The 25,424-nt window shown below is 57.7% G+C and overlaps 4 protein-coding genes across 4 annotated transcripts; 2 read left to right on the forward strand and 2 right to left on the reverse strand.

Annotated features, from left to right (window-relative positions):
• Window positions 1-1,104: 1,104 nt before the first annotated feature.
• TMEM190 (transmembrane protein 190) lies at window positions 1,105-2,830 on the forward strand. The gene is made up of 5 exons (XM_025848829.2): window positions 1,105-1,270; window positions 1,365-1,400; window positions 1,873-1,998; window positions 2,070-2,154; window positions 2,243-2,830. The coding sequence occupies exons 1-5, from the start codon at window positions 1,213-1,215 to the stop codon at window positions 2,481-2,483; spliced, it is 546 nt and encodes a 181-aa protein (XP_025704614.1). The 5' UTR covers window positions 1,105-1,212; the 3' UTR covers window positions 2,484-2,830.
• Window positions 2,831-3,450: 620 nt separating this feature from the next.
• On the reverse strand, window positions 3,451-6,775 carry TMEM238 (transmembrane protein 238). The gene is made up of 2 exons (XM_025848830.2): window positions 5,883-6,775; window positions 3,451-3,575 (listed from the first exon to the last, which is right to left on the reverse strand). Exon 1 carries the CDS (start codon window positions 6,421-6,423, stop codon window positions 5,890-5,892), a length of 534 nt encoding a protein of 177 aa, XP_025704615.1. The 5' UTR covers window positions 6,424-6,775; the 3' UTR covers window positions 3,451-3,575; window positions 5,883-5,889.
• A 1,731-nt stretch (window positions 6,776-8,506) lies between these two features.
• On the forward strand, window positions 8,507-10,827 carry RPL28 (ribosomal protein L28). Its single transcript, XM_025849223.2, has 4 exons — window positions 8,507-8,651; window positions 8,734-8,857; window positions 10,452-10,570; window positions 10,693-10,827. The coding sequence occupies exons 1-4, from the start codon at window positions 8,571-8,573 to the stop codon at window positions 10,780-10,782; spliced, it is 414 nt and encodes a 137-aa protein (XP_025705008.1). The 5' UTR covers window positions 8,507-8,570; the 3' UTR covers window positions 10,783-10,827.
• A 5,622-nt stretch (window positions 10,828-16,449) lies between these two features.
• On the reverse strand, window positions 16,450-24,409 carry UBE2S (ubiquitin conjugating enzyme E2 S). Its single transcript, XM_025848961.2, has 4 exons — window positions 24,201-24,409; window positions 23,440-23,587; window positions 21,924-22,114; window positions 16,450-20,526 (listed from the first exon to the last, which is right to left on the reverse strand). Exons 1-4 carry the CDS (start codon window positions 24,201-24,203, stop codon window positions 20,206-20,208), a joined length of 663 nt encoding a protein of 220 aa, XP_025704746.1. The 5' UTR covers window positions 24,204-24,409; the 3' UTR covers window positions 16,450-20,205.
• Window positions 24,410-25,424: the final 1,015 nt, after the last annotated feature.

Genomic DNA, 25,424 nt, shown 5'->3' on the forward strand with positions numbered 1-25,424 from the left:
GCCCAGGAGTCCAGACCCCCAGACCCTCCTCCCTCAGACCCAGGAGTCCAAAACCCCAGCCCCTCCTCCCTCAGACCCAGGAGTCCGGACCCCAAAGCCACACTGCCCCAGAAAGCCCCCTCCTCACTGTACTGCAAAGCTGAGTAGAGGTTCACCTGAGAGAACTAGGGATCCTGGTCCCAACCCCGCCCCCCAGCTGTCCTCCTCCACCACTAAGGGGAACCAAATGGGAAGCTTGAGGACCTCCATGTGGACCCCTTTCCCCATTTGTGGGTGGAGAGACCGAGGCCTAGGGAGAAAGGTCTTCCTGCCCACGGCCACACTCACAGCCCTCACATCTTCGTGGCCCCTTGCACACTCCCGACCCGTTCTCCACTGGGAGACCTAGAGAGCCTTTGGGACAGGAGTACTCCTGAGCAAAGGCTCTGGCCTCTGGCCCCCCCCCCATTTTCCCCTTGTCCTCCTAGGCCACCTGGTTGTTAAGGAGGCCTCCCTAACAATGGGGCTCAGTGAGCCTCAGCGCCCCCCTGCCCCTGGCTGCTAGGGGGGAGACCCCTGGCAACGAAGTCTCAGGAGACTCTGGGCCACCTGGAGCTGCCCTGCAGGCTTCAGGTTACTAAGCAGAGGGATTCCTTGGCAGGAAGGTCTCCCAGGCCCCACCTCTTGGGGTCCTCTGGTTGGCAAGAACAAGGTGCCTTAGACCACCACCCACTTTCTGCCCAAGTTGCTAAGGAGGCTCTTTTTATGCCCAGGCCCCCACCCCCACCCCCATGGACCCTTCTGTCTGGTTGCTGAGGAAGCAACTTCTTTTTTTTTTTTTTTAAAGATTTTATTTATTTATTTGAGAGAGAGAAAATGAGAGAGAGAGAGCATGAGAGGGGGGAGGGTCAGAGGGAGAAGCAGACCCCCGCTGAGCAGGGAGCCCGATACGGGACTCGATCCCGGGACGCCAGGATCATGACCTGAGCCGAAGGCAGCCGCTTAACCAGCCGAGCCACCCAGGCGCCCAGGAAGCAACTTCTTCACAACCAGGCATGACCAGGCCAGTGTGACCCCCCCCATCCTCCTTCTCCACTGCTAAGGGGGCTCCCTAGCAACAGAACTTAGAACCTTGAAAGCTGGGTGGGCAGGTGGGTGGGGCCCAGCTGGTTGCTGGGGTGATGGCCTTCAAGGTCTGTCCCCACAGAGGCCCCAAGGGTCTGGGGAGGCAACATGGTGGGCTCTGGGATCCCAGCTTTGAGCCTCTTCCTGCTGATGCAGGGCTCAGTAGGTGAGGGGGCTGAAGAGAGGGTCAGAGAGCTGAACAGGGAGCCTCTTCAGCCTCCATAACTGCCCCCTTCAACACCAATCCTCTTTCTCCACAGATGGGAATGGAATCCAGGGATTCTTCTATCCATGGAGTGAGCAGTGGATGAAACCCGGGTCCCTCAAGGACAAGGAGCCCAGACTAGACTCTTGAGTCCAAAGGGAGAATGGGCTGGGAGCCTGATCCTGGGTCTGAGGGAGGAGGGGCTGGGGGCCTGGACCCCTGGGTCTGAGGGAGGAGGGGCTGGGGTCTGGACCCCTGGATCTGAGGGAGGAGGGGGCTGGGGTCTGGACCCCTGGGTCTGAGGGAGGAGGGGGCTGGATGCCTGGACTCCTGGGTCTGAGGGAGGAGGGTGCTGGGGTCTGGACCCCTGGGTCTGAGGGAGGAGGGGGCTGGATGCCTGGACTCCTGGGTCTGAGGGAGGAGGGGCTGGGGGCCTGAACTCCTGGTTCCTGCACAGAGTAAGCACTAGGTAGGCAATTCCGGAGCCTGACTTTGGGACCCTGGGGTTCTGAGGCTCTCGGGTCAGACTCTGTGACACAGCTGCCACTGTGGTTGGTCCCAAGGCTGTGAGGGAGATGTGTGGGACCGGGAGAGCTGTGGGGGCCAGGCAGCAATCGAGAACCCCAATCTCTGTCTGCGTCTTCGATGCTGCTACCGTGACGGGGTCTGCTACCACCAGCGGCCAGATGGTGAGTGCCTGGAAGTTGGGCCCCTGGGGCAGCTGAGTCTCCTGGGTCTCAAACCTGCCTCCTTTGCCCAGAAACTATGCGGAGAAAGCACATGTGGGCGCTGGGCTGGACGTGTGGAGGCCTCCTATTCCTGATCTCCAGCATCTGCTTGTTCTGGCAAGTGGGGTTGGGGCTGAGGGTGGGCTCCCGCACCCCCAGAGGAGCAGGCAGACGGTCAAGGCTGAGTGTATGTCCTCCCGGTCAGGTGGGCCAAGCGCCGTGATATGCTGCACCTTCCAGTGTTCTTAAAGGGCAAATGTGACCTGTCAAGGACCGTCTCTCTGTTATCCAAGGACCGGGGGACTTCGAGCAAAAAAAAGTCATCGGCTGGCAGCATGCCAAACTCCCCTCCTCTGGAGGGAGCCACGGATGTGTCAGGGGCCACTGAAGGGGAAGGGACGACAGAAGGGGGTGATGAAACAGAAGCGGGAGAGGACGAAGATTAGGGGCACCCCTGGGGGGGCCCCTCAATACAGACATAGCATATAGACGCGTGGTCTCTTTTCTAAGAACCATGGGGGCAGAGGGCTCATGAGCTCCGGGGCAGGGACGTGTGTGTCCGCGTGTGTGTGTGCGCGCACGAGGGGGCCGGGAACTGGGCTGTGATCATGGGGGTTCTGGGCTGAGTGGGGTCTGGAACCAGGGAGGGGTGGGTCAGTGGGGGGTGGCCTGCAGCTCTCCTGCGGGAGCACCACTGATGGACAGCCTCCGCCGTGGACCCTTGGGATCCTGCCCCCTCCGCCAGCACGGTGCCATGCCTCCCACCGATGCCTGAGCCTGGCAGGGCTCCCTGCGGGACGTGGGCCACCTCCGGTGGACGACATTACCCTCATACTCTCCAGTGCCTGGGTGGAAATTCTCCTGGACTTGTGTGCAGTACAAGACGTGTGCTGCCCAACCCTCCTGTCTTCCTCAGGTGCCACACCCACACCAAGTACCCTCCATAAATACTTCCTTCCTGGGTGCCTGGGTGGCTCAGCGGGGGCGGACTCTTGATTTTGGCTCATGTCATGATCTCAGGGTCATGAGATCAAGCCCCCTGCCAGGCTCCTTGCTTGGCAGGAGTTGGCTTGAGAGTCTCTCGCTCTCCCTCTCCCTCGGCCCCTCCCCCTCTAAAATAAATAAATAAATCTTTTTTTTTAAAGGTACTTCCTCCCAATAAATACCTTGTGAGTCTAATTTGTCCCTCTGTCTGCTTCTTGGAGGATCCCAATACCAGCCGAGGGGCATAGGCTGAGGGGCATCTGGACTGAAGGGTTGGGTCTGGACTCAAGATCCTGGCACCACTCTCCCATGCCCCTCCATGAGGGCCAGTGTGAAGCTGGGCTTCAAGGTCCCCAAGGGCATGGGTGGCCCCTCTGCAGGTGTGGCCTGGCCCCAGTATTGTCCCTCTCCCAGACAGACACACAGTGCTATGAGGCAGAGCCATTTATCCAGGGGAGGATGGGGTGGACAGGTAGACATCTTGGTGGCCCAGATGATGGTGGGCACAACTGTACACCGCAGTCCAGTCCTGACAGGTGGGTCCGTGGGTCCGTCTGCAAGAAGAAGGGTGGGGTTAGTGGTTGTGCAGGACCCCTCCCAAGACCCATGCATTCCCAGGGCCCCCGGCCCAGCGGCCTGAGGGGCAGGGGAAGGGAGCCCTTTCTTCCTGCTTTAGTCCCTCATACATTGACTTACACACCTGCTCAACTGCTCCTCCACCCCTCCACGCCCCCATCTGCTGCAGCGTATTTGCCTCACTGGGGTCCAGAGGTACAAGCTGGAGAAGGAGAGACAGGAAGTCAGGACAGAAGAAGATATGTAGAGGGAATGACAGGTACAGAAACAAAGAGACACAGGAGACAGACAGACACAGCGAAAGAAAACAAAACATAATGGCTTCTGCTGGGTGGCTCTGTCTGTCTACTCCACTCATTTTGGTCCCAGAAGGGGGAAGGGAGCGACCCGAGCCAGAATCTTCAGGTCCCTCTGTTAAAATTCAAGTTCTCCGTCCTTCATGGGCTGGAAGCACTTCACCCCGCCCACTAAGGAGTCCTGGGTTTGAACAGGCCTATCTTCATTCGAAGAGGGGCCTACACTCCAGCCAGCTTGGCCCACGTTTCTCGCAGGTGGTTCCAGCAGGAGATCCGCCCAGTTGTGTTAGACTTTTGGGCAAGGTAAAGGATTTTCACTGCTGGTGGGTGGTTCTAATTTCTGTGCCAAATTTTGTGTGAGCTGATGCCTCCTCATCTACACATACATCTTGTCTTAAACCCGTCTCCTCCTCTGAGCTACAGAATGCAGCTGATAATTGGAGTTACTATTTTCTCAGTTCTCATGAAGAAGGGTGTATAACTAGTCCCATTCTGGATGCACAGGAGAAAAGTTAAATTCATCACATACAGAGAAGGTCTTAGCATGTCAGGATTTCATTCCTTTACGGAACTTGCATTCAAGAAACTGAGTCAGTCACTCACCCATTGTTGACATTGCTCCTCCTCTCCATCTACCCATTGGCTAACCCATCCATTCTCTCAGCTACCATCCTCCTATCTGTCCAAACCACCCGTTCCCCAATTCTGATGAATCTTACCAATTCATCAGTCTACCATATCCAATTCATCCATCCACCAATTGAACATTCATCCCTCTATCTGCCCACCCATTCACCAGTCTGTCCACTCATCCATCAGCCAGTCCATCCACCCGTCAAACAACCCATCCGTCCATCCACGCATCCACCCACCGACCCAGTCACGCTTCTCTGACTTCCTGAGCTTACTTGTTGCAGAGCAATGCTAAGAATGAAGACACCAGAGACTCAGGCATTACCATCAGGGTGCTCTCTGTCCAGCAGGAGAGGCAGTACCAGCAGAGACACAAGACAGATAAGAAGCAATAACGGGGGTAACTCAGATAATATGGAGACCCAGAGAAAGGCTGCAAAGTGGCGTTGGATCTTAATGGACACAAGGGACGCTTTCCATGTGGAGTAACGGACAGCAAGGGCACTCCTGCCGTAGGGGAGAGCATGAACAGAGGCCAACTGAGGTGGGACAGCCTGGCCGTCCATGGACTGAGGGATGCCATCATAACTGCAAAGAAGGCAGGAGATGTGGGGCTGAAACATGTGGGGCCCACAGTGAGTGGCAGGGATTTAATCAGAGGGCAATAGGGAGCCACAGCAGGTGTTTGAGCAAAGGAGTGCAAGCTGGAGAGTGTGTGTTTAGGAAATGGGATAGAAGACAGAGAGGAGAGAGAAAAGGGAAGGAATGAGCAGCAAAGCTTTCCCTGCGTCTCACACTCCTGGTATATTCTCGCTCTTTCCCTCTCTCTTAGAAGAATCCTAGCTGTGTGCCCTTGGCCAAAAGGTGGCACCTTTCTGGGCCTCGATGTCCTCTGCTGGGATGGGGATGGTACTAGCAGTGACCCCCGAGACGCAGCTACAGGGGGAGGATTAAGTGGGACCTGGTGCTCCTGGGGGCTGGGGTGCAGAGCGGGGTCTCCAAGTGTGGGGGCGAGCAGGTAGTGGCTCTCTAGGCCTCATCTGGGGGGCAAGGGCTCGGTCTCTTCCATGTCTGTGCTCATGCCTGCTGTCCAAGGCGCCATCCTCTGGGCCCTGCTGCTCTCCTCCCTCATCTTGATCTAGTCCTTTGTCTTTCTGTCCCCATTGTCCCTCTCCCTCCCCATCTCTCCATCTCTCCTCTCTCTATTTCCACTCCCACATCTCTTTCCATCTCTCCCCCCGTCTGTCCATCTCTCCCCCTTCTCTCCATCTCTCCCCCCGTCTGTCCATCTCTCCCCCTGCCTCTCCAACTCTCTCCAACTCTCCCTGCCGCCTCACTCGCTGCCCCACCCCTCACCTCGGGCTCACTCGGTGCCCGCGCCCGCCGCCCCGGGCCCGGCCTCGAGCGTAGCGAGCTGCAGGCGCACGCGGCGGGAGCCGGCAGCGGGCGGCGGGGGCGCGCGGGCGGCACGGCGCGTTCCTAGAGAGCCGGGCGCGGCGCGCGGGCAGGAGGAGGAGGCCGGCGCGGACCAGCGGCGGGAGAGCTTGCGCGCCAGGCGGGCCAGAGTCGAGGGCCGCAGGCCGTAGTCGCGCTCGAGCTCCTGGCGCGAGATCTCGATGTTGCCGGTGTACCAGAGGATCCAGCCGAGCAGGCTCAGGAAGACAAGCAGCGCGCCCGAGTAGATGAGCAGGTCGCCGAAGTCGCGGCCGCGCACCTGCAGCTGCGCGAACACGCCGGTCAGCAGCGCCGCCATGCCCGCCACGTCCAGCGCCACGGCCAGCAGTAGCGCCATCCGGCAGCGGCCCAGGCCGGACGCCGGCCCTCGCGCGCCGGCCGGTGGGGACGGTGCACCCGGCGGGGGCCCCTGCGGGGCGCCCACCGCAGGCGCCGCTGCCATGGCCCTGCTCTGCCGCGCTGGCTCCCCCAGAGAACGTTCCGGGGTGCGGCCCGGCCCGGGGCGGGGTCAGGGGACGGCGCCAGGTGTGCCCGGCGCCGGCCTGGTCACCTGAGCTGGCTGGGGTGCACACGGGCCCGACTTGGGGGGTGCCCTGGCCTTGGTTTCTGGGCAGGTCCTGGCCCTCCGAGGCCTATGCTAGGGGCAGCCCGGCTCCCGGATAAGGGTGGGAGGGGCCTTACGTACACCAAGGAGCAAGACGGAATACCTTTAAAAATTCAGGGTGCCTTAATGGAGGCAGCGTGGGGTGCTGCGGGAGCCCGGACGTTGTTTCTGTTCAGGGCCTGCCTCCAGGGGCCCCCCGCGCCCCAAGCCCCGCGGTGGGGACGGGGGGGGGGTGTCAAAAAACAAGGATCAGACAAGGCTCCTGGACCCAGAGCCCCGGGACGCAGAGTCAGCAGGCAGGGCGCTCTAGTGGAGGAAACACGGGGCTCTGGGGAGCTGAGATTTCTCTCACTCATTGCCTGCCCCCTGGGGCCGCCCGTACGCCCCTGGTTAAGTGGTGGCTCTCCCAGCACTCTGCGCGCCACCGCCAGATTTGGGTGCCGTGCTGGGGGCGGCAGGGCGGTCCCCCAGGCTTCTCCTAGTGCGTCTGGACGGCCGGGACTCACTAGGGGCGAAGCCCACGAGCAGGGAGGGAGCAGACGAGGCCCCCGCCCTCACGGAGCTCCCGGACACAGCCACAGATCAGGTGCACTCGTGGGGGCCACAGCGGCCATGCCGTTCCTTTTGCTGAGCTGGGGCCTCCGGAGGCCCCCCAAGCGCCCAGCCCCGTGCTGCCGGGGGCTGAAGACCCGCGGATATATCAGGCGGGGCTCCCGCCCCTTAAGAGGACCGCGACAACAGAAAGTAACCTTCCGGGCAGTTTATGGGGTGCCGCAGCGGGCAGACCGGAGCGGGGGGGACGGGGGAAAGGCCAGCAGCCACGGCCCCCGGAAGGAGCCAAGACCTTTCCCATGTAAATCTCTTCCCCTCCAAACGACTCGCTCCTGGAGGGGATCTACGCCCCCTCCTGGGGTGGAAGTCTGCGAGGAGATGCCGCCTAGCTCCTCTCCAGACTCTAAGCCGTTTGAGATCACCGTGGGCAGGGCGACCCGAGACGCCGGCGGGATCAGCCACAGAATTCCGAACGTGGCCGGATGGAAAACGAGTGTTTCCGAACAGACCCGAAAGGGCTTGAGCCAAGTAAAGAGGGCGGCCACCCAGCGGGAGGGCGTCTCCGAGGGGTTCCGAAGACGCCCGAGAGGGCCTCCGTGCCTTCGTCGGGAACAGCCGAGAGCTTGCGAAGAAGACCGGAAGCACCCGAAGACCCTGGAGCTAGTCCTAAGTAATTCAGGCATCCGTACGTTCATTTGTAAAACAAATATTTATTGAGCGCCTATACTGTGTAAAGCGCTGGAGAGAAGCCCCTGGGGAAGGGGACTTGGGGCCTCTCGAACCGGACGCACTCGGAAATCCAGCGCCGCAGTTCCGAAAACACACGAAGGTCCCTCGGGAGGGTGGCGCTCCGCCTCCGAGAACACACCCTCGGGTTTCTAGCCGAAGAGTTCCGAAGGTCTCCGAGCGATAGGCGACAGGCTGGCGGAATAGCCGAACGTTACCGAGCCGCCTCGGAGGCGGACGGGAAGAGGCGGGGACAGGCGAGGGCGTGCGCATGCCCACAGAGGAAGCGGAAATGCGTGTGGGTATTAAAGCCGTCGTCCCGCCCCCTGCTTGTCTCTTTCCGTCTCCGGCTGCCGTAGTGAGAGGAGGTGAGCGCGCGGTTCTCCGTCGCCCGCGTGGTTGCCTCATCTTCCCGAGGCCCGGCGCCTCTGCCCTTGCCTGGCCCTGGCCCTTGCCTGGCCTCTGTGGCCGCCCCCCGAGCCCGCCGCCGGAGGTCGCTGCGGCTTCTCACGTTCTCTCCCCCTGCATCCCCCGTCTGAGTTCAGCCCGCCGCCTGGGGTCGCCGTGCGCCCTGCGGGCACCCCTGCTGGCCCGGTGACCGGTCACGCCCCTGCCCCTGCTGCGCGGGGGGGGGGGCCGCGTGGTTCCGCGGCGGCCCGCTGCGCGCTCTGACAACCTCCCCTGCCGCTCTTCCCGCAGCCGCAGCCATGTCCGCCCACCTGCAGTGGATGGTCGTGCGGAACTGCTCCAGCTTCCTGATCAAGAGGAACAAGCAGACCTACAGCACTGTAAGTGGGGCTCGGGCCCCGGGCCTGGGGCGGATGCCCCCCCCGCCCCCGCCTCACGGCCCCGGTGCGCCCTCCTTCCCAGGAGCCCAACAACCTGAAGGCTCGCAACTCGTTCCGCTACAACGGGCTGATTCACCGCAAGACCGTGGGCGTGGAGCCGGCGGCCGACGGGAAAGGCGTGGTGGTGGTCATGAAGCGGCGATCCGGTGAGCACCTACCGGTCTGCACCGGCCGGCCGGAGGGGCTCCAGTAGGGCGCTTGGCCCGGTGAAATCCGTGAAGCGCGGCAGGCGCAGGAGCTGTTCCCGGGGCCCCACGGGTGGGGGGGGGCCTTCCCCCTGGCTCCCACTGGTGAGGACGGACAGGCTCGTCCGTTTGAAGCAGCCGTAGTTGGACCCCTGGCCTGCTGTGTGCGTTCAGGAGAGCTCCCGCGAGTCCCGCCCCCCCTGGACGGGCCTTTAGTGTCTTAAAGGGTCGTGGGGACCCAGGAGCTTGGAGGCAGGTAGGCTTGAGTTCTGAGTTATCGTGGCCCCACCAGCCTTGTTTTTCCCTGGGGTTTTTCCTGCTCTCTCATCAGGGCTGCTTGCTTGCTTTCTTTTTTTTTTTTTTTTTTTTTTTTAAGATTTTATGTATTTGAGAGAGAGAGACAGCACGTGAGGGGGGAGGGTCAGAGGGAGAAGCAGACTCCCCGCTGAGCAAGGAGCCCGACATGGGACTCGATCCCGGGACTCCAGGATCATGACCTGAGCCGAAGGCAGCCGCCTAACCGACTGAGCCACCCAGGCGCCCTAGGGCTGCTTTCTGTTTGGGTTTGGAGCCCAGCACCCGTGCAGGGACAGCAGTGTCCATGACCTGGCTCTTGATCAGACTCCTGTCCACCCTGGAGGGGGGTTATCTTCCCTTGTCAGCTCACCAGTGAGTTCCTAGGGTTCTCACGCTTCTGAGAACACCGTTCTGGTGCTCTGGACCCTGAAAACCTCACTTGCCCATCTTGGGTTGTGGGGTGGCCTCTCCTGGGCTGTCAGGAACTGGACTGACCGTGTTCCTGGTCTGGGCTCAGGGACCGGTCCAGACCGACGTTGAAAGTCACTGGTATGGTGAAGGGTCCTTGGTTTTTGGGTGAAACCTTCCCCGCCTGTTATTTGGGGCACAGGAGTCTCGCCAAGACCCCATAGACTCCGTCTTACTTCACATCCTGAGTGAGGCCCGCAGCTTTGCTCACAAGGAAGGGGTGCTTTCCTCCTAATCCAGGGGCAGTGGGGTCCAGGCCCCACCTGTGCACGGATGGGGGGGAGGCAGGTGCTTGCTGCAGGGCTCTTCCTCACCCTGGCCTTCCCTGATGCCTTCCTGGCTCTCCAGCATCCAGGCCCAAGCCTCAAAGCTTGTTTCAGACCCTTGTTCCACACAGGGTAGCTTGGGCCCTGGAGGGCAGGCAGGAAGAGACCAGAGCTACAGTCTCATGGGCACTTGCTGCCTGGCCAGTGTCCTGCCCTGGAGTCAGGCAGGCAGGCTGTGGTCAGATCACCGCTTTGTGCCTGTGGCTTTGGACAGGATGAGGAGTCCTCATTCTGTTGCTTCTGTTTTGCTCTCTGAGAAATGACTTGATGAACCTTCTGTCAGGGACATAGAAGAAGATCCACTGCAGGCTTCAAGGCCGGGCCTGGCCTGGGGCATTAAATGGGTGGATGGGGCCGACTGCAGGGAGTGGCCTGCCCAGGCTCACAGCCTAGGGGCTCAGGTTCCCAGGGTGAGAGTGCACCATCAGACTCACCCCTGCCACCACCCCCACCACCACCCCCAGGCCAGCGGAAACCCGCCACCTCCTACGTTCGAACCACCATTAACAAGAATGCCCGGGCCACCCTCAGCAGCATCCGGCACATGATCCGCAAGAACAAGTACCGCCCAGATCTGCGCATGGTGAGTGGGGACCAGCAGTGGTTGGGGGAGCCTGGCCCGTCCTATGAGGAGGGTCTCTGCTGATGGCTGGACCCACACTCGGGTGTGGGCGGGTGTGCTGAGCCTTCTACCTGTCTGTCCAGGCTGCCATTCGCAGAGCCAGCGCCATCCTGCGCAGCCAGAAGCCTGTGATGGTGAAGAGGAAGCGGGCCCGCCCCACCAAGAGCTCCTGAGCACCTGCCCCTGCCTCTAAAGCAATAAAGATGTCAGCCTCCTCATCTGGGCCTCCCTCCTGTGCCATCCTGGGGCTCTGCCCCGTGTGGGGTGCGCCGCCTTGCCCCACCCCCCCCCCCCCCCTGCTGTTACCATACGGGTCATAGTGTCTTGGGACTGGAGGAAGCAGGTCTGGGTCAGGGGAGCTCTGTCCCAGCATTCCTGCCTCTCAGGGATGGGGCTCGGTCCAGGTTCTTGAGTTGAACACATCAGAGGTGTGACCATGCAGCAGATGAGTCTGTGTTCAACAGGGAACCTCCACTATGGTCCTCACAATCCCAGTCTCTTTGTGGATACATGACTGTTTCAAGAAAGACCATTTGGAGCCCAAATCTAAGGGCTGGGGATCCAGGCCAAGGGTCTGCCTCCTGCGGCACCTGTGGCCTGTGCACGTGAAAGGGTGTGCTGTGTGGGGCTTCATTGCCTGGGACTGGGCTCTGGACCCCGCGAAGGGGGGGGGCGGGGCTGAAGACTGACAGAAGTGGGAAGCAGGTTGGGGCCGCTTCCCCCAGGGATTAAGGACTAGGCCCTCCAGGAGTGAAGTGGACAGAGCTGTGGGGCAGGAATGTACCCACCGTGAAGCAGGAGCTGCTGTCTTGGGCATGGACGCAGCTCCGGAGTCCTCACGGGTCCGGGTCCAGACTTTTAAACAGCCTGTTCCTGGCTAGGAACCTGGACGGCCAGCTGTTTGCCCCTGCTGGACTGTGAGTGCCCCATTCCTCCTGGCTCCGTCTGTCCCCCAGCCTGCGTCCCTTACCTGCTCTCTGTTCCCAGTCACCACTTCTGCCCCTCGGACACTCCCACCGCAGTGCTCCCCCACTCATTGCTGCTGCTGCCCTTCACCCCCATGCCCCATCTTCCCCAGGAGATCTTGTCTCCCATTCCGGGGAGCTAGAATAGGTTCTCCCAGTTTCCTACCCTTGCCTGCCTGCCTCCCGGTGTTTAAGAAAACTGGTGATGTCTCATGGGGTCGTACGTTGCTGTGTGGCTCTGGGCAAGGAACTGGACCTCTCTGTACCTCTTGTCAGAATTCAGATTAAGGAAAGCAAAGGGCTGAGCAGGGGTTGCCCATGGCAAGTGCTCAGTAGGTCTCAGTGTTTTGTCTTCTGGAAGGTAAGCACTGTGTGTGTACTCACGGACACGTACATACTTGTGGCCATTTCTCATCCCAGCTACCTGGACACCACAGAGCAGGTGTCACTCCCACTTTACAGATGGAGTCACTGAGGCTCCCATGCGAAAGGGTCTCCACTGTCACTGCTTTGACCTGTTTCCTGCATACCTGCCATGTGCCAGCCAATATGCCATGGATCAAGGATCAGCGTTGAGAAGACCCCTGGGCCCTACCATTCTGGAGACCATGTCCTGAGACAGCAGCCTGTTCCCCATCCCCACACCAGAGCTCTGTGGCCAAGGGCATCTTCCTTCAGAGGCCCCGTTTGTTTTGGGGCAGGAGCCCTGCCTCCAGGGGCTGCCTTGGCTCACCCCAACACAGCCTGATGTAGACACTCTTGCCTCCAGCTTTCCTCAGTCTGCAGATGTGAATCTGACCTATTTCCTCACAAAACCTCTTGTCTTGCTTGGACTCCTGCAGTAGCCTACACCCTTGCCTCATTTGGGTCTTTTCTCAACCCAGATGGAGAGGCATCCTTTTGGAACTAAGTCCAGTGGCTTTAAGCCTGCTCAGAACCCTCCCAGGTTTCCCATCCCACTCCAAATGAAAAGCAGGTCCTCGGCCATGGCTGCCTAAGCCAGCCTACACATCACCTCCTTCCTCCAGCCAGGTCTGCCTCAGGGCATGTGTACTTGCTGTTCCTTTCCCTGGAAGGTGCTTCCCAGCAGTGAGACTCAGCCGCACCCTACTAAATGTCAGCTGAAAGTGAGTTCTTTGCTCATCAGTCCATTAAAAATTGAAACCCTTTCTCCACCCTAGGTTTACTTTTGTCCACAGCATTGATGTCCATCTAATACGTATGCCCTGTGCTGGTGAGCCAGGACTTGGTCTAGGGCCCCAGCGTTTGGAAGATACTCGATAAGTATTGGACGTTGAAGAAATGAGGTCTGAGGCTCACAGCCGTGAGCCCTCTGCTTGCCCACCTCATTCTGATGCTGGCGGTTGGGTGGTGTCTCTTCTCTGCCCTGGAGCCCTCGGTCCACGTGGAGTCCTGCTAGTTGCTGGCATCTTCTAGAGAAGTATTTGAATCCTCCCGCCTTGTGTGACCCCTCCTGACCTCAGTCTGTGTGACATGGGCTCAGGCACTGGGCCTCATCAGGGTGGCTGGGCTGGGAGGCCACACCAGGCATCTGGGTGCCACTTGCGTGCTAGAACCAGGAGAAGGGTGGATGGAGGGAGCAGGTCTCTACCCTGAGTCTCTGCACTGGAGTCCCCGGTGCCATTTGGACTCAGACACATGGTGTCCCCTCCCCAGGCCTCAGCTTCCCAACTCCTCCCTCCTGGGAAAGGAGAGAACTTGGGGAGGTGTGGTTCGCATGGGGTCATCTATTCAAACCTTTTTCTCGCAGTGATGTGTGTTGGCATGGAAATTGGAAAACAGATAAACAGGGAAAATGAAATAAAACACCTCAGGGACACCTGGGTGGCTCAGTCAGTTCAGCATCGGACTCCTGATTGCAGCTCAGCTCATGATCTGGGGTTCCTGAGATGGAGCCCTGTGTCAGGCTCTGTGCTGGGCATGGAACCTGCTTGGGATTCTGTCTTTCCCTCCACCCCCCTCCAGTTGCACACTGACTCTCTCTCAAAAAAGTAAACCTCAAATACTGAGATACATAACAGTAATGCTGAAAGCCAAAGACAAAGGGAAAATCTGGAAAGCAGCAAGAGAAAAATGACTCACATGCAAGGGAGCCCCAAGACTGACACCTGACTTCTCAGTGGAAACAGTGGGGCCAAGAGGCAATGGGATGACACCTGCTGAGAGACCACCCTGCCCCCTCAGCCTGCCACCCACCTTCCCCATCAGAGCTAGTGGCTCAAAGCAGCCACAGGAGTTGGGCTGTCTTGGTCAGGACAGGCTTGCCAGCTCCCAGCTGTGGGCATTTGGGTGGGTCACCTAGTCTCTCGATGCCTCAGTTTCCCCATATGTGAAAGGATTATTTCAAGGGCTCCACAAAGCAGAGACTGGTTTTGTTTGCTGCTTGTCTCCAGTGCTAGCCCTGGGAATGCTTGCAAAATTGAGTGTAGGGCATACCCTTGGTGGCTCCTACGTGGCATCACTAGGCGCTGGGGACTCGGGGCTGAGACATGCTCTGTTCATGGCAGGGGCTGGCCTGGATTATATTTCCACCTGTACTGGCACAGGAGATAGGTTGGGGCTCTCTGTATATTTAAATTTGCTTGCATTTGCACTCCTTGGCTGTGCAACCTTGGGCAAATGGCTCAACTTCCCTGTGCCCTTGTTCCCTCATCTGTGACGTGTGCATAGCAACAGCCCTGGCTTCCTGATGCTGTCGAGGGGATGCAGTGTGCAAAAAGCTTAGGAAAAGGCCTGGTGTGTCATGCCCGCAAATCTTTGCATGAATGAATGAATGTTTACTATTATGAGTTATTTTGAACAGATGGACACAAACCATCTGAGATGACTTTCCAGGTCTATAACTCTTTGCCTGCAAGCAAAATGATGCTTGGCTTTTCCAGAGCACTTTGAACACCTGTGCTAAATCCACACCCCCCAATAGCCTGTGGTTCCAAGGTGTGTGTGTGTGTGTGTGTGTGTGTGTGAGAGAGGGAGAGAGAATGTCATGGCATCCTCTGCAGCATTTCTGATCCAGGCTGACCAACAATTGTGTTGAGTTCCTTTCGTTTCTCTTGTAGTCATTTGCTGGAATAAAATCATCTATTCTTTGAAAGTGTTTCATTATGAGAATGGCACATGCATGAGGTTTGGAGATGTGCCAATGGAAGGAGAGTATCCAGGGCGAGAGGGACCCCAGGATCCCAGCCCCTGGTTCTGCAACATGTTTATCTTTTTTGGAAACTTTATAAATATCCACCTGCCAGGTGTACATGTGGGGTTCAAGCAGCCTGCTGAGTCAGCCCCTACTGTGTGTTCACCCCTGGCCCTGGGCTCTCTCCCAGCAGAACCAGCATATTTGTTTTAGCATCTATATTTAATATAGTATTTATGGGAGAGGCAGCAATAGGGAACATTGTATTGTCCTCATAATTTTTCCAGAAATCCAGAACTGTTCTTAAAAAAAAAAGCCTATTAAAAAAATTCTTAAGATAGGGGCGCCTGAGTGCCTCAGTCGTTAAGCTTCTACCTTCAGCTCAGGTCATGATCCCAGGGTTCCGGGATCAGGCTCCCTGCTCCACAGGAAGCCTGCTTCTCCCTCTCCCACTCCCCCTGCTGTGTTCCCTCTCTCACTGTGTCTTTCTCTGTCAAATAAATGGAATCTTTTGGAGGAAAAATTCTAAGATGGGGCGCCTGGGTGGCTCAGTAGGTTAAGTGTCTGCCTTTGGCTCAGGTCATGATCCTGGCTCCTTGCTCAGCGGGGACTCTGCTTCTCCCTTCCCCTGCTCTTGCGCTCTCGCTTGCTCTCTCTCTCCCTCCCTCCCTCTCAAATAAATAAAATAAAATTCTAAGATGGTTTATGATTCTCAGACTGGGAAAAACCCACATCTTAGGTAGAGCTCAAAGTGCTAGTGCATGCATGGGGGAATAGGTATACTTGAATTGCTGACAGAGCGTAGACCGGTACAAACCGCATGGTGAACAATTCAGCAACATCTGTACAAAACGAATGTACACTTTGGCACGTTAATGTCACTTCTAAGATTTGCTCTAAAGATCTGTTCCCTTGTGTGCCACCTGGCCCATGTCCAAAGGTTATTCGTTCTGGCGTTGTTGGTCAGTGAGAACAGGACGTGTGACGGAAATCGTGGCACATGTGTATGATGGAACGCTAGGCAGCTAAGAGCAGGGAGGTGCTGTTGTGCACAGACTTCCAAGACTTCCGGTGTCGTTGACAAAGCACGGGGCAGGGGCGCCTGGGTGGCTCAGGTCATTCAGTCGGTTAAGCATCTGACTTGATTTCAGCTCAGGTCATGATCTGCGGTCCTGGGCTGGAGCCCCGCATCCACCTCTGCACTCGACACGGACTTCTGCTTGGGATTCTCTCTCACCCTCTGCGCCCCCTCTCCAACAAATAAAATCTTAGAGAAAAGAAGAAAAAGCAAGGAGCGGCATGCTGTGTGCAGGACACTGTGTGCTGTGAGGAAAATAAAAGGGTGTTGGCTTAACGGAACAAATATTTAAATTTGCTTGCATTTGTGTAGAATTTCTTGGGAAAAATATAGAAGAACCTGGTAACACTGGTTGTCCATGATAAAGGGAACTGGGTGTCGGGGAGACAGGAATGAGAGGTAGCTGTTTCTTTGTAGAAACTTTTTAAAGATTTTATTTGTTTGAGATAGAGCTAGAGAGAGAGCACAAGCGGGGGGAGGGGCAGAAGGAGAGGGAGAAGCAGGCTCCCCGCTGAGCAAGGAGCCCAATTCAGGGCTTGATCCCAAGACCCTGAGATCATGACCTGAGCTGAAGGCAGATGCTTAACTGACTGAGCCACCAGGGCACCCCCCCCTTTGTTTAAACTTTTTTTTTAAAAAAAAAAAAAAAAAAAAAAGCATTTGTTTTTTGAAAGAGTAACATTCATCAGGTACCCCAAGCTCTCCTTCCTTGAGGCAATTAGTATTCCCAGGTTCCAATGTGACCTTCCAGAGCATTAAATTCATATGTGAGCAAGCAACACGTATCCTATTTTTAAAATTTTATTTATTTGTGAGAGAGAGTACAAGCAGGGGGAGTGGCAGGCAGAGGGAGAAGGAGGCTCCCTGCTGAGCAAGGAGCCCCACATGGGACTCGATGCCAGGACCCTGGGATCATGACCTGAGCCAAAGGCAGACGCTTAACCGACTGAGACACTCAGGCATCCTGACACGTATCCTATTTTAAAGAAAAATTTAGGGATGCCTTCCCCCGCTTGTACACACTCCCTCTGACAAGTAAAATCTTAAAAACAAAAATTTAAAATAAATTAACAGAGGGGCACCTGGGCGGCTCAGTCAGTTAAGCATCCAGCTTTTGGTTTTGGCTCAGGTCATGATCTCTTGAGTTGTGGGATCGAGTCCCCCGTGGGGACCGATGGTCAGTGGAGAGTCTGCTCGGGGGATTCTTTCTCTCTCCCTCTGCCCTACTCACACTTTCTCTCAAATAAATCTTTTTAAAAAAATGAACAGAAATGGTACTATATCATATGCACTGTTCGCATTGTTGCTTTTTGTTCACTTAATCAAGCTTGAAGATCAGCCCATATTCACACATAATGAGTTTGTGTTTTAAAAATTCTGCAGTATAGGGGTACCTGGCTGGCTGGGTTGTTGGAGCATGCAAGTCTTGATCTCAGGGTTGAATTCAAGCCTCCTGCTGGGTGTAGAGATCACTTAAAAATAAAAATCTTGATTTACTTTTTTGTCAGAGAGAGGAGAGAGAGCACAAGCAGGGGGAGCTGCAGACAGACGGAGAAGCAGGTTCCCTGCTGAGCAGGGAGCCCGATGCGGGAATCGATCCCAGGACCCTGAGATCATGACCTGAGCCAAAGGCAGATGCTTAACGACTGAGCCACCCAAGCACCCCCAGAATTTTTTTAAAAGATTATTTGAGAGAGAGCGCAGGCAGAGGGAAGGAGCAGAGGGAGAGGGAGAAGCAGAGTCTCTGCTGAGCAGGGAGCCTGATGCGGGACTCGATCCCAGGACCCTGGGATCATGACCTGAGCTGAAGGCAGATGCTTAACCAATTGAGCCACCCAGGCGCCCCAGTACGACTTATTTTCGCCTGCTTTGGCATTGTGCACGAAGGCATCTAAATTGTGGCAATCTTTCGTGACTTGCTGGTTTGGCTGATTGTGACGTCTGTGATCTCTCCATGCTGCTAGAAGCAGTGGTAATTCCATTTTTTGTTCTAGGCGTTGTTTCTTGAACGTGTGACTGTGTGTGTACCACTTGTAATTAGGACAAATGGTGAAAGCCTGCAGCATATGTGCAAGGATGCTAAGTAAGGGGTGCGTACTTTCCACTTTCTACCAAGTTTCCACGCGTGTTTCACCGTCACATGCTCCCACCAGGGGCATGTGAAGGTGTCCGAGGCTCTATGACCTCGTCAACACTTGGTGTTGGTAGACTTTAAACAAACTTCTCTGCTTCGTGGCAGTGGAGTCCTACCAACTCTAGCTTACACCGCATTTTCTCAAGTACTCGTGAAGACTATCTTCTCATGTGTTTGGCAGTTGTGTGGATTTCCTCTTTTTGTGACATGTTTAAGTGCTTTTGCCAACTCTTGTTTTTTTCTTATTAATTTGTGAGGGCTCTTTATATGCTTTGGATTAGTCTTTTTAGGTTCTAGGTCTTGCAAATACCTTCTGTCCCACTGACTTATCGTCCATCTACTTTAGATAAACAAGTTGATTTTTAAAATATTTAAATAAACTTCATGGATATAGTTTACACAAAAACACACCTATTTTAAGTACAGTTGAAGTTTTGGGGCACCTGGGTGGCTCAGTCATTAAGCGTCTGCCTTCGGCTCAGGTCATGATCCCAGGGTCCTGGGATGGAGTCCCGCATCGGGCCCCCTGCTCAGCGGGGAGCCTGCCTCTTCCTCTGCATGCCGCTCCCCCTGCTTGTGTGCTGACAAATAAAATCTGAAAAAAGAATAAAAAGTATAGTTGAAGTTCTGACACATTTACGCACCTGTGTGACCACCGGTGTAATCGAGGTCTGGAACCTGCTCCTTACCCCAGAAAGCTCCCCATGCCTGCCTTCCCCGATCCCAGATGGCCAACGCCCTGCTTCCAGGCACTAAAGCCATACTTCCTGTTCTGGGATCTCATCTAAGTGGATTCGGGTATTTTGTACATTTTTGAATATGGCTTCACCTAGCACAGAGTATTTTTGAGGTTTGTCCGTGCTCTTTTGGGGGTTAATCTTTTGCCGAGTGGTATTCCCTTCTATGAACTCAGTTTCTTTTACTCCATCTGTTGAGCATTGGGGTTGTTTCCATTTTTCATCGAGCACTAAGGAAGCAACTATGAAAGTTCATGTACAAGTCTTTAATGTAGATACGGTTTCCTTTCTCTTTCCGTTATCCTTTTTTGAGAGGACCAACATTTTTGTTAATGGACAATAAGCCAATTTAAAGCCTCTGCGCCGGGGCGCCTGAGTGGCTATTTTTAAATGTCTGCCTTCAGCTCGGGTCATGATCCCAGGGTCCTGGGATCGAGCCCCGCATCGGGCTCCCTGTTCGGTGGGAAGCCTGCTTCTCCCTCTCCCACTCCCCCTGCTTGTGTTCCCTCTCTCGCTGTCAAAATCTTAAAAGCCTCTGTGCCTTCAACAGTTTCTGCCAAGACCCACTCTTCGTCCCCACTCCACCACTCTGGTTTTGCGGCCTTCACCTCTGGCCCCAACAAATCTGACGTACAAGGGCCTGCAGTCAAACAGGATGGGACAGGAAGCTAACCTGCCGCATGTCTCCTGGCCCTGCCCTGGAGTGTATGTGTGTGGGGGGCAGAACTTGCCCATGTGACAGGTCAGTTTCTATGATGAGGTCACTCGGGGTTAAACAGAACCTGGGTGGCCTCACCTCATCAGCTGAGCCTATCTGAAGGACCTGGCCCTTAAGTGGGGCGCCTGAGGCTGAGAGGGGCGGCGGGGAGAGGAGCCCACAGGGGAGTAACCCAGGCAGCTCTCAAGAGCCGAGGACCTGAAACCCACCATCAGCTTGAAGAGCTGGGGATGTGGACTGGCAGAGGTCTTCGCTAGTGAAACCAGAGTGGCCAGCTCGCCATGCCTGGACCACAGAGCAACAGGAAGGGGTTGGACGGGCGTCGTTTGAGGCCTGGGACGCAGAAGCACACATGGAACATGGTTTGCCACCCTGAGCTGGATCAGGTGCTGAGCTGCCGGCAGCTGGGCCCACACCTGTCACCTGGCTGTCCCGGGCAGGGAGCCTGCCAAGTCACACGCCCACTTCAGGAAAGAACAAGGGCAAATGTGGTGGAGAGCAGGCCCAGCTCCCCCACTTTCAGCTGGGACACGGGGCTCCCTCCACCCCCACGGCTGACGCCTGCCATGCCCCGCGCCCCAAGTCCACGCATGCACTTCAAGGGCCAGGGGGACCAGTGTGGCTGAGGCAGCGGTCCTGGGGTGTCTGGGAGGCAGAGCAGCTGCTTTTCCAACTTTATTTAGAAAAACAAATCCAGGTCCCAGTGCCCTCGCACCCTCCCCCACCCCAGCCATAATTTAAATAACTTAGAGACAGCGTTGGGGGTCGGGGGTCGGGGTCGGGGGGGGGTAGAGCTGGGAGAAAAACCCACTACAGTCGTCGCAGTGCCCGCTTCTTGTCCGTCTTTTTCTTGGCCGCCAGCTTCTTATCCCGCTCACCCGCATGCTTCTTGGCCATGGGGCCGTCGGCCCCTCCCGGGCCCATGGGGTCAGTGGAGGGGGCCGCACCCCCACTGGCCACGGCCCTGCTGGCCTCGGCGCTCCCGCCGCTGGGCCCTCCTGCGCCCCCGTGGATCTCGGTGAGCAGGCGGGCACGGGCCGCGTACTCCTCGTAGTTCTCTAAGAGCAGGCGGCCTGCCTCCTCGTTGAGGGCCGACTCAGGGTTCGGGTGGATCAGCAGGCACTTGATGGTCTGTGGGGAGAGGGCCAAGGTCAGGGCTGGGGCCACCAACGGGGGCCCCCCAAGCCTCTGGAATCCAGCCTTAGGGGCTCCACACTGGTGTTCTCTGCTCTCAACACCCTCCCCCAAGCCAACTCTGGCCCCGCTCACACCTGTGTCCTCACCTTTGCATAGGCCCACTGGGGGGCCGGTACTTGAGCACCCAGAGGGAGATCTAGGAAGGGAGCCAGTCCTAGTACCCCTTCTTGAACCCCTTTTAACGGAGGAGCAAACTAAAGCCCAAACTGCATAGACTCCATATAGGTGTGGCGGGCAGCCCTGGGGGAGCCTGAGGTGGGTCTGGCTGGACCAGCGGTGGCCCCTACACCCTGGTTGTCTATCTCACCTCCACGTCAGCCACTGTGACAGGGAGCCTGCAATGCCCAAAACATGCCTGGCCTCCATCAGGTGACAAGACTTTCTCGCCTGCCAACGAGGCAAGAGCGGCTCCCCTGACCCCACAGCCAGAGGCCCCACCTGCAGCTCCTCACACACTGCAGCTCCTTGGGATCACCGGGGACAGTCACTCCATGAGCTCCTCTCCAGGGTCCCCAGCAGCCACGGCTGACACTCCAGGGACAGAGTAGGATGTGTACCTTGGAGCTCAAGCCTCCCCACGTGCCCTGCAGGAAACTCGGTTTCCCCGTCCCTCTACCATCTGCCCCAGGGCCCCTCAGCGATGCCATTAAGAAATTCTTTTTTCTTTTTTTAAAGTAAGCTCTACACCCAACATGGGGTTTGAACTCACGCCCCAGAGATCACGAGTCGCCTGCTCTTCCGACGGAGCCAGTAGGTGACCTAACTGCTCTGGTGGCCCGTGGGGATCACGGGCGTCTCCATGCTGGCTCAGCTGACACAGCTCTCTGGGGGCGTCAGGCAGCACTGCTGGTCTGCCCCCACTAGATACAACGCTTACAACACAAAACGTCCCCAGCGGGCCAAATCACTGATGGCTGACAAATGACAGTTCGTGAAAATATTCTAGAACCACAGAGGTGACTACCGCATAACTAACGAACTACAGACTTTAGATTGTCGAATTTGATGATACCATGAACTCTGGCTTGGGAAAGAGCAACACCCCTAACCGCATGCTGACATGTACCATCAGGAAAGCGTCCCAGGATACAAACCCATTGCTTGCTCTACAGCAAAGGTGCCCGAGGCACCATGCACCCTGGACAACCATACTTAAGCGTCCTGGCTCAAGCACTGCCAATCCTTCCAGGACTTTCCAGCTGGAAACCTGGATTTTTACACGGAAGCCCCGAACTCCTTTAGGGCTGATTTTCAGACAGACACCGTGTACCATGGCTCAGACATCAGTGGGACGTCCAGGAGGGAGGCGCCTGGGCCACCGCAGAACTCACCAGCAGCACATGTCGGATGCCCAGCTCAGCCGTCCAGTCCCTCTTGAGCACGTTGACACAGATCTCACCGTTCGCGCCCACGTTGGGGTGGAAAATCTTGGTCAGGAAGTAGCCCTTGGGTGGGGAGGCAGGAAAGTCCTTTCCCAGCAGGAGTTTCATACGGAACAGGCCTCCGGCATAAGGGGTCCCCTCTGCAGTAAGGGAGAGGGGGTTCGGTCAGGAGGCTCAGGACTCTTTGGCACCACAAAAAAACCCCCAAAGCCTCGTCTCCAGGCTGGCTATGAGGCTAGTGCTCTGCTGCCTCCTCCACCAGACTGAGGCATTCTTGAGAGTGGGATGGGGCTAGGTTCCCAGGGGACCCCCAAAGCCACCCCTGGATGTCTCATCTTTCAAGTGTCCCAGTCACGTCCCCTTCCCAAGAAGGGCAGACACTCCCCACCACTGTCTCTCTGGAAAACCGTCTACTTGGAAGGTCCGCAGACAAATGATGGGATTGTTCTGTAACCTCCATGGTCTTCTCGTCTGCCCATCTCCATGAATGGTTCTCATCCCCCGACATGCTCACCTCACAACAAAACGAGGAGTGGTTCCAGACCCACAGTTGTTCCTCATGCCCCTGTCACATCCCTCCGTGGTAACCTGGGCAGGTGACCTCCTGAATCTGACCCCAACCCCTAGTCCAGCCAAGCCACTTCACCTGTCACCCAACGCCAGTGGTCCATGGTCTCCTGACTGCCCCCTCCCCGTCAGCTGAACACTGCAGCCTTCACATCTGCTTGAAATCCACCAACGGATTCCTTTCCCACCTCCTTCCAGACTCCTACAAGCCCTAAAAGCTTCATCGGTCTCTTCTTCCTGTTATCTACTAAGTATTCAGAGTGCCTGCCTCCGGACCTGGCCTATTGGGGAGTGCTGACACCCTCACCACTGTCCCACCCCTGACCAGCTCCTCCACCACACGCCCGTGGCACCCCTTGGCTTACTTCATAGACACAACTCACTGTATCACCGCATGGCTCCACGTACGATCACTCAGTTATTACCGTTCCCTCCTGAGACGCTGCATCTGGCTTGTCCTCTGCCCTGTCCTGGGGACCCCTGGCACAGCAGCAAGGAGTCTGCGGTCATCTGGCCCACCCTCCAGAGAACCCCCATCTGAGGAACCCCGGCAAGGCGCCCCTTAAATGCTCTCTCGGGGGTCAGGGTTTTCTCACTACCTGCAGCAAAAATATCCGCGATGACTTGTTATTTGTGGTGTCCTGCCCTGCAAACCGTGAGCTCCGAGAGTAAGAGGTCTCTGTGCAGCACACCACCACTTCAGCTGTGTCCCCAGCACCTGGCAGAGCTCAACTTATAATGGGGGCTTCCTGTTCTTGTTCTGTTTTTGGTGTGTTCATTTGCTCTTTAGATTCCACGTATAAGTGAAACCCTATGCTATTTGTCTGTCTTTCTGACCTACTCTGGCACTGAAGAGAAGAAAGTTCTAAGCACACTCCTCCTTCAATCCCACACTCACCAGGGCCCTCAATGGTGACCTGCAGGTCAGTGAGGTCTTCCTCATTGGGAAAGACCTTGATGCCATCAGGCGGGTCAGCGGTCAGCGTTGTCACCTCCTTATACACCAGGCGAATGATATGGGGGGGCAGGTTCTCCACATTGGAGTTCTGGACACAGAGAAAAAGGGGTGAGTAGCTGGCCGAGCTGGGGCCTCCTGCAGGATCTAAGGACGCAGTGGCCACGCTGGTGTTGACCCTGCAGTCCCAGAACCCCCACCCAGTATACTTGGCCGTCCAAAGCTGACCTCCCACTAGAAATGGGGGGGGGGGTCTTCGAAGGGGCTTGCGGATGGGTCCACCCTCACAAGAAGCATCCAAAGCTCGCTCATCGTCCAGCATAGTCCCCCATGGTTCCGGGTACGCCCGAGGCCTACCTCGGTCCCCTTCCCTACCTAACCTTGGTGAAACCCTTTTCGAAACCCCAGCTCGGGACTGGAGACGGAGGCGGAGCGTCCTTGCTCTCGTAACACCCACGGGCGAGCCACAAAGCCCCTGAGTCCTCCCCGGGACTCAGCCGGGCCTTCCCCGCTGGGGAACCTGCGGACCGCCCAGGCTCCGCTCCTGCCCCGCCTCCAGGAAGGCCCGTGAGCCCATTCCAGGCCCGGGACCCCAGGCGGGCCCCCCACTTCCCCGGGCCGGCCGCGAGAGGCTCCTGAGACCCCGCCTCCTCCTCCAGGGGGGAACCCCGACCGCCCCTCCCAGGCCTGGCCTCCGCGCTCACCATGACTGTGGCCGGCCGGGGGCGGGTCCCCCCGGCCCCCTTCCTGCGCTCTCCGGGCCGCCGGCTGGGGCGGGGGGCCCAACTGCTGCCGCTGCGGCCCTGGAGAGGCCCCGGCGGCCCCGCTCCACTCCCCGCTTCCTCCGCCGGCCGCCGCGCAGCACGCCTAGAACCCCGCCCGCCCCGAGCGCCCGGCCGCACTGAGCCGGTCGCGCGCGCACCGCCGCCCTTTTATAGCCACCCGTAGACCACACCCCCCCCGCGGCTCCGGAGCGGCGCGCCTCGATCCGTGACGTCACCGCGCACGGTCCTCGGCGTTCGAGGCACTCGCTCCCCTCCCGTAAGCTGCAGGAAGAAGGAGGAGAAGTTGGGGAGGGGGGTGAGCGGCGGGTTGGCCAATGGGGACGCGCGGGGGTCGTAATGGGGTCCCTGGAGAATGGGGGCGCTGAGAAGGGAGGGTAGAGAGAGAAAAGACGCGCGGGGCAACGCGATCGCTGATTGGGCCGTTTGAATGAGACGCCTCCTCGGCCCGGCGTACGCGCGCGTGCCCTGACGCCCAGGAAATCGCGCACGCGACTAACGGTCGGCCGCGGAGCCGGGACAGGGCAAGGGTGGGCGAGACTCCGGGGGTTTAAACTGATGATGGAAGGCTGACTGGCCAATAGGGAGGCTCAACCGTAGACCGGCGTCACGAGGCTCGTACGCGCCAGCCCTTGGCGGAGAAGGCGGTGCCAGGGGGCGGGGAGGAATGGAGAGTAACCAATGGGGTCCTTGCCTAGCGCGGGCCTAGCGCCTCGCAGCCAACGAAATTCGTCGGTTTTGTATATGCAAATAAGGTGTGCGCGGTCACCCGCGCCAGCGCCTCAGCCCGCGGTGGGGGTGGGCGCTGCGAGTAGGCTACATTTTTCTGCGCGGCGCCATTTTGTGCGGGCATTGCCCCGTGACCCGTGCCGTGCGCGGGGCTTGAAGGAACAGGCCGCTCGGCCTTGAGGGCTTGGCCGCCTGTGGCCTAGGAGCCTGGTTAGGCGTCAGTCACGAAGTCGGGTTTCTGTCTCCCCACGTGGAAGATGGACGCTGGGAACCCTGGTGATGGCAGGAGGGAGGTCGAGGCACGGCCCTGCCTACGACGGGCCCCCGGGCCTCCACCCCGCAGGCTTGTGCGGTGTCCCCCGACGGGCCCCCGGCCTCCACCCCGCAGGCTTGTGCGGTGTCCCCCGACGGGCCCCC

This window comes from Callorhinus ursinus, unplaced genomic scaffold (assembly GCF_003265705.2).
Source record: "Callorhinus ursinus isolate GAN/ISIS: 27379988/994484 unplaced genomic scaffold, GSC_fseal_2.0 scaffold106, whole genome shotgun sequence".
Taxonomy (NCBI): Eukaryota; Metazoa; Chordata; class Mammalia; order Carnivora; family Otariidae; genus Callorhinus; species Callorhinus ursinus.

Bases quoted from the DNA above. Each gene is read 5' to 3' on its own strand.
- TMEM190 (XM_025848829.2), top strand. From the start codon at position 1,213: ATGGTGGGCTCTGGGATCCCAGCTTTGAGCCTCTTCCTGCTGATGCAG. The intron at 1,999-2,069 runs GTGAGTGCCTGG...TCCTTTGCCCAG, and splicing joins CTACCACCAGCGGCCAGATG to AAACTATGCGGAGAAAGCAC. The intron at 2,155-2,242 runs GCAAGTGGGGTT...CCTCCCGGTCAG, and splicing joins TCCAGCATCTGCTTGTTCTG to GTGGGCCAAGCGCCGTGATA.
- RPL28 (XM_025849223.2), top strand. From the start codon at position 8,571: ATGTCCGCCCACCTGCAGTGGATGGTCGTGCGGAACTGCTCCAGCTTC. The intron at 8,652-8,733 runs GTAAGTGGGGCT...CCTCCTTCCCAG, and splicing joins ACAAGCAGACCTACAGCACT to GAGCCCAACAACCTGAAGGC. The intron at 8,858-10,451 runs GTGAGCACCTAC...CACCACCCCCAG, and splicing joins GGTCATGAAGCGGCGATCCG to GCCAGCGGAAACCCGCCACC.
- UBE2S (XM_025848961.2), bottom strand. The intron at 22,115-23,439 runs GTGAGTGTGGGA...CCCTTACTGCAG, and splicing joins GGTCACCATTGAGGGCCCTG to AGGGGACCCCTTATGCCGGA. The intron at 20,527-21,923 runs GTGAGTTCTGCG...CTCTCCCCACAG, and splicing joins GCATCCGACATGTGCTGCTG to ACCATCAAGTGCCTGCTGAT.
- TMEM238 (XM_025848830.2), bottom strand. From the start codon at position 6,423: ATGGCAGCGGCGCCTGCGGTGGGCGCCCCGCAGGGGCCCCCGCCGGGT.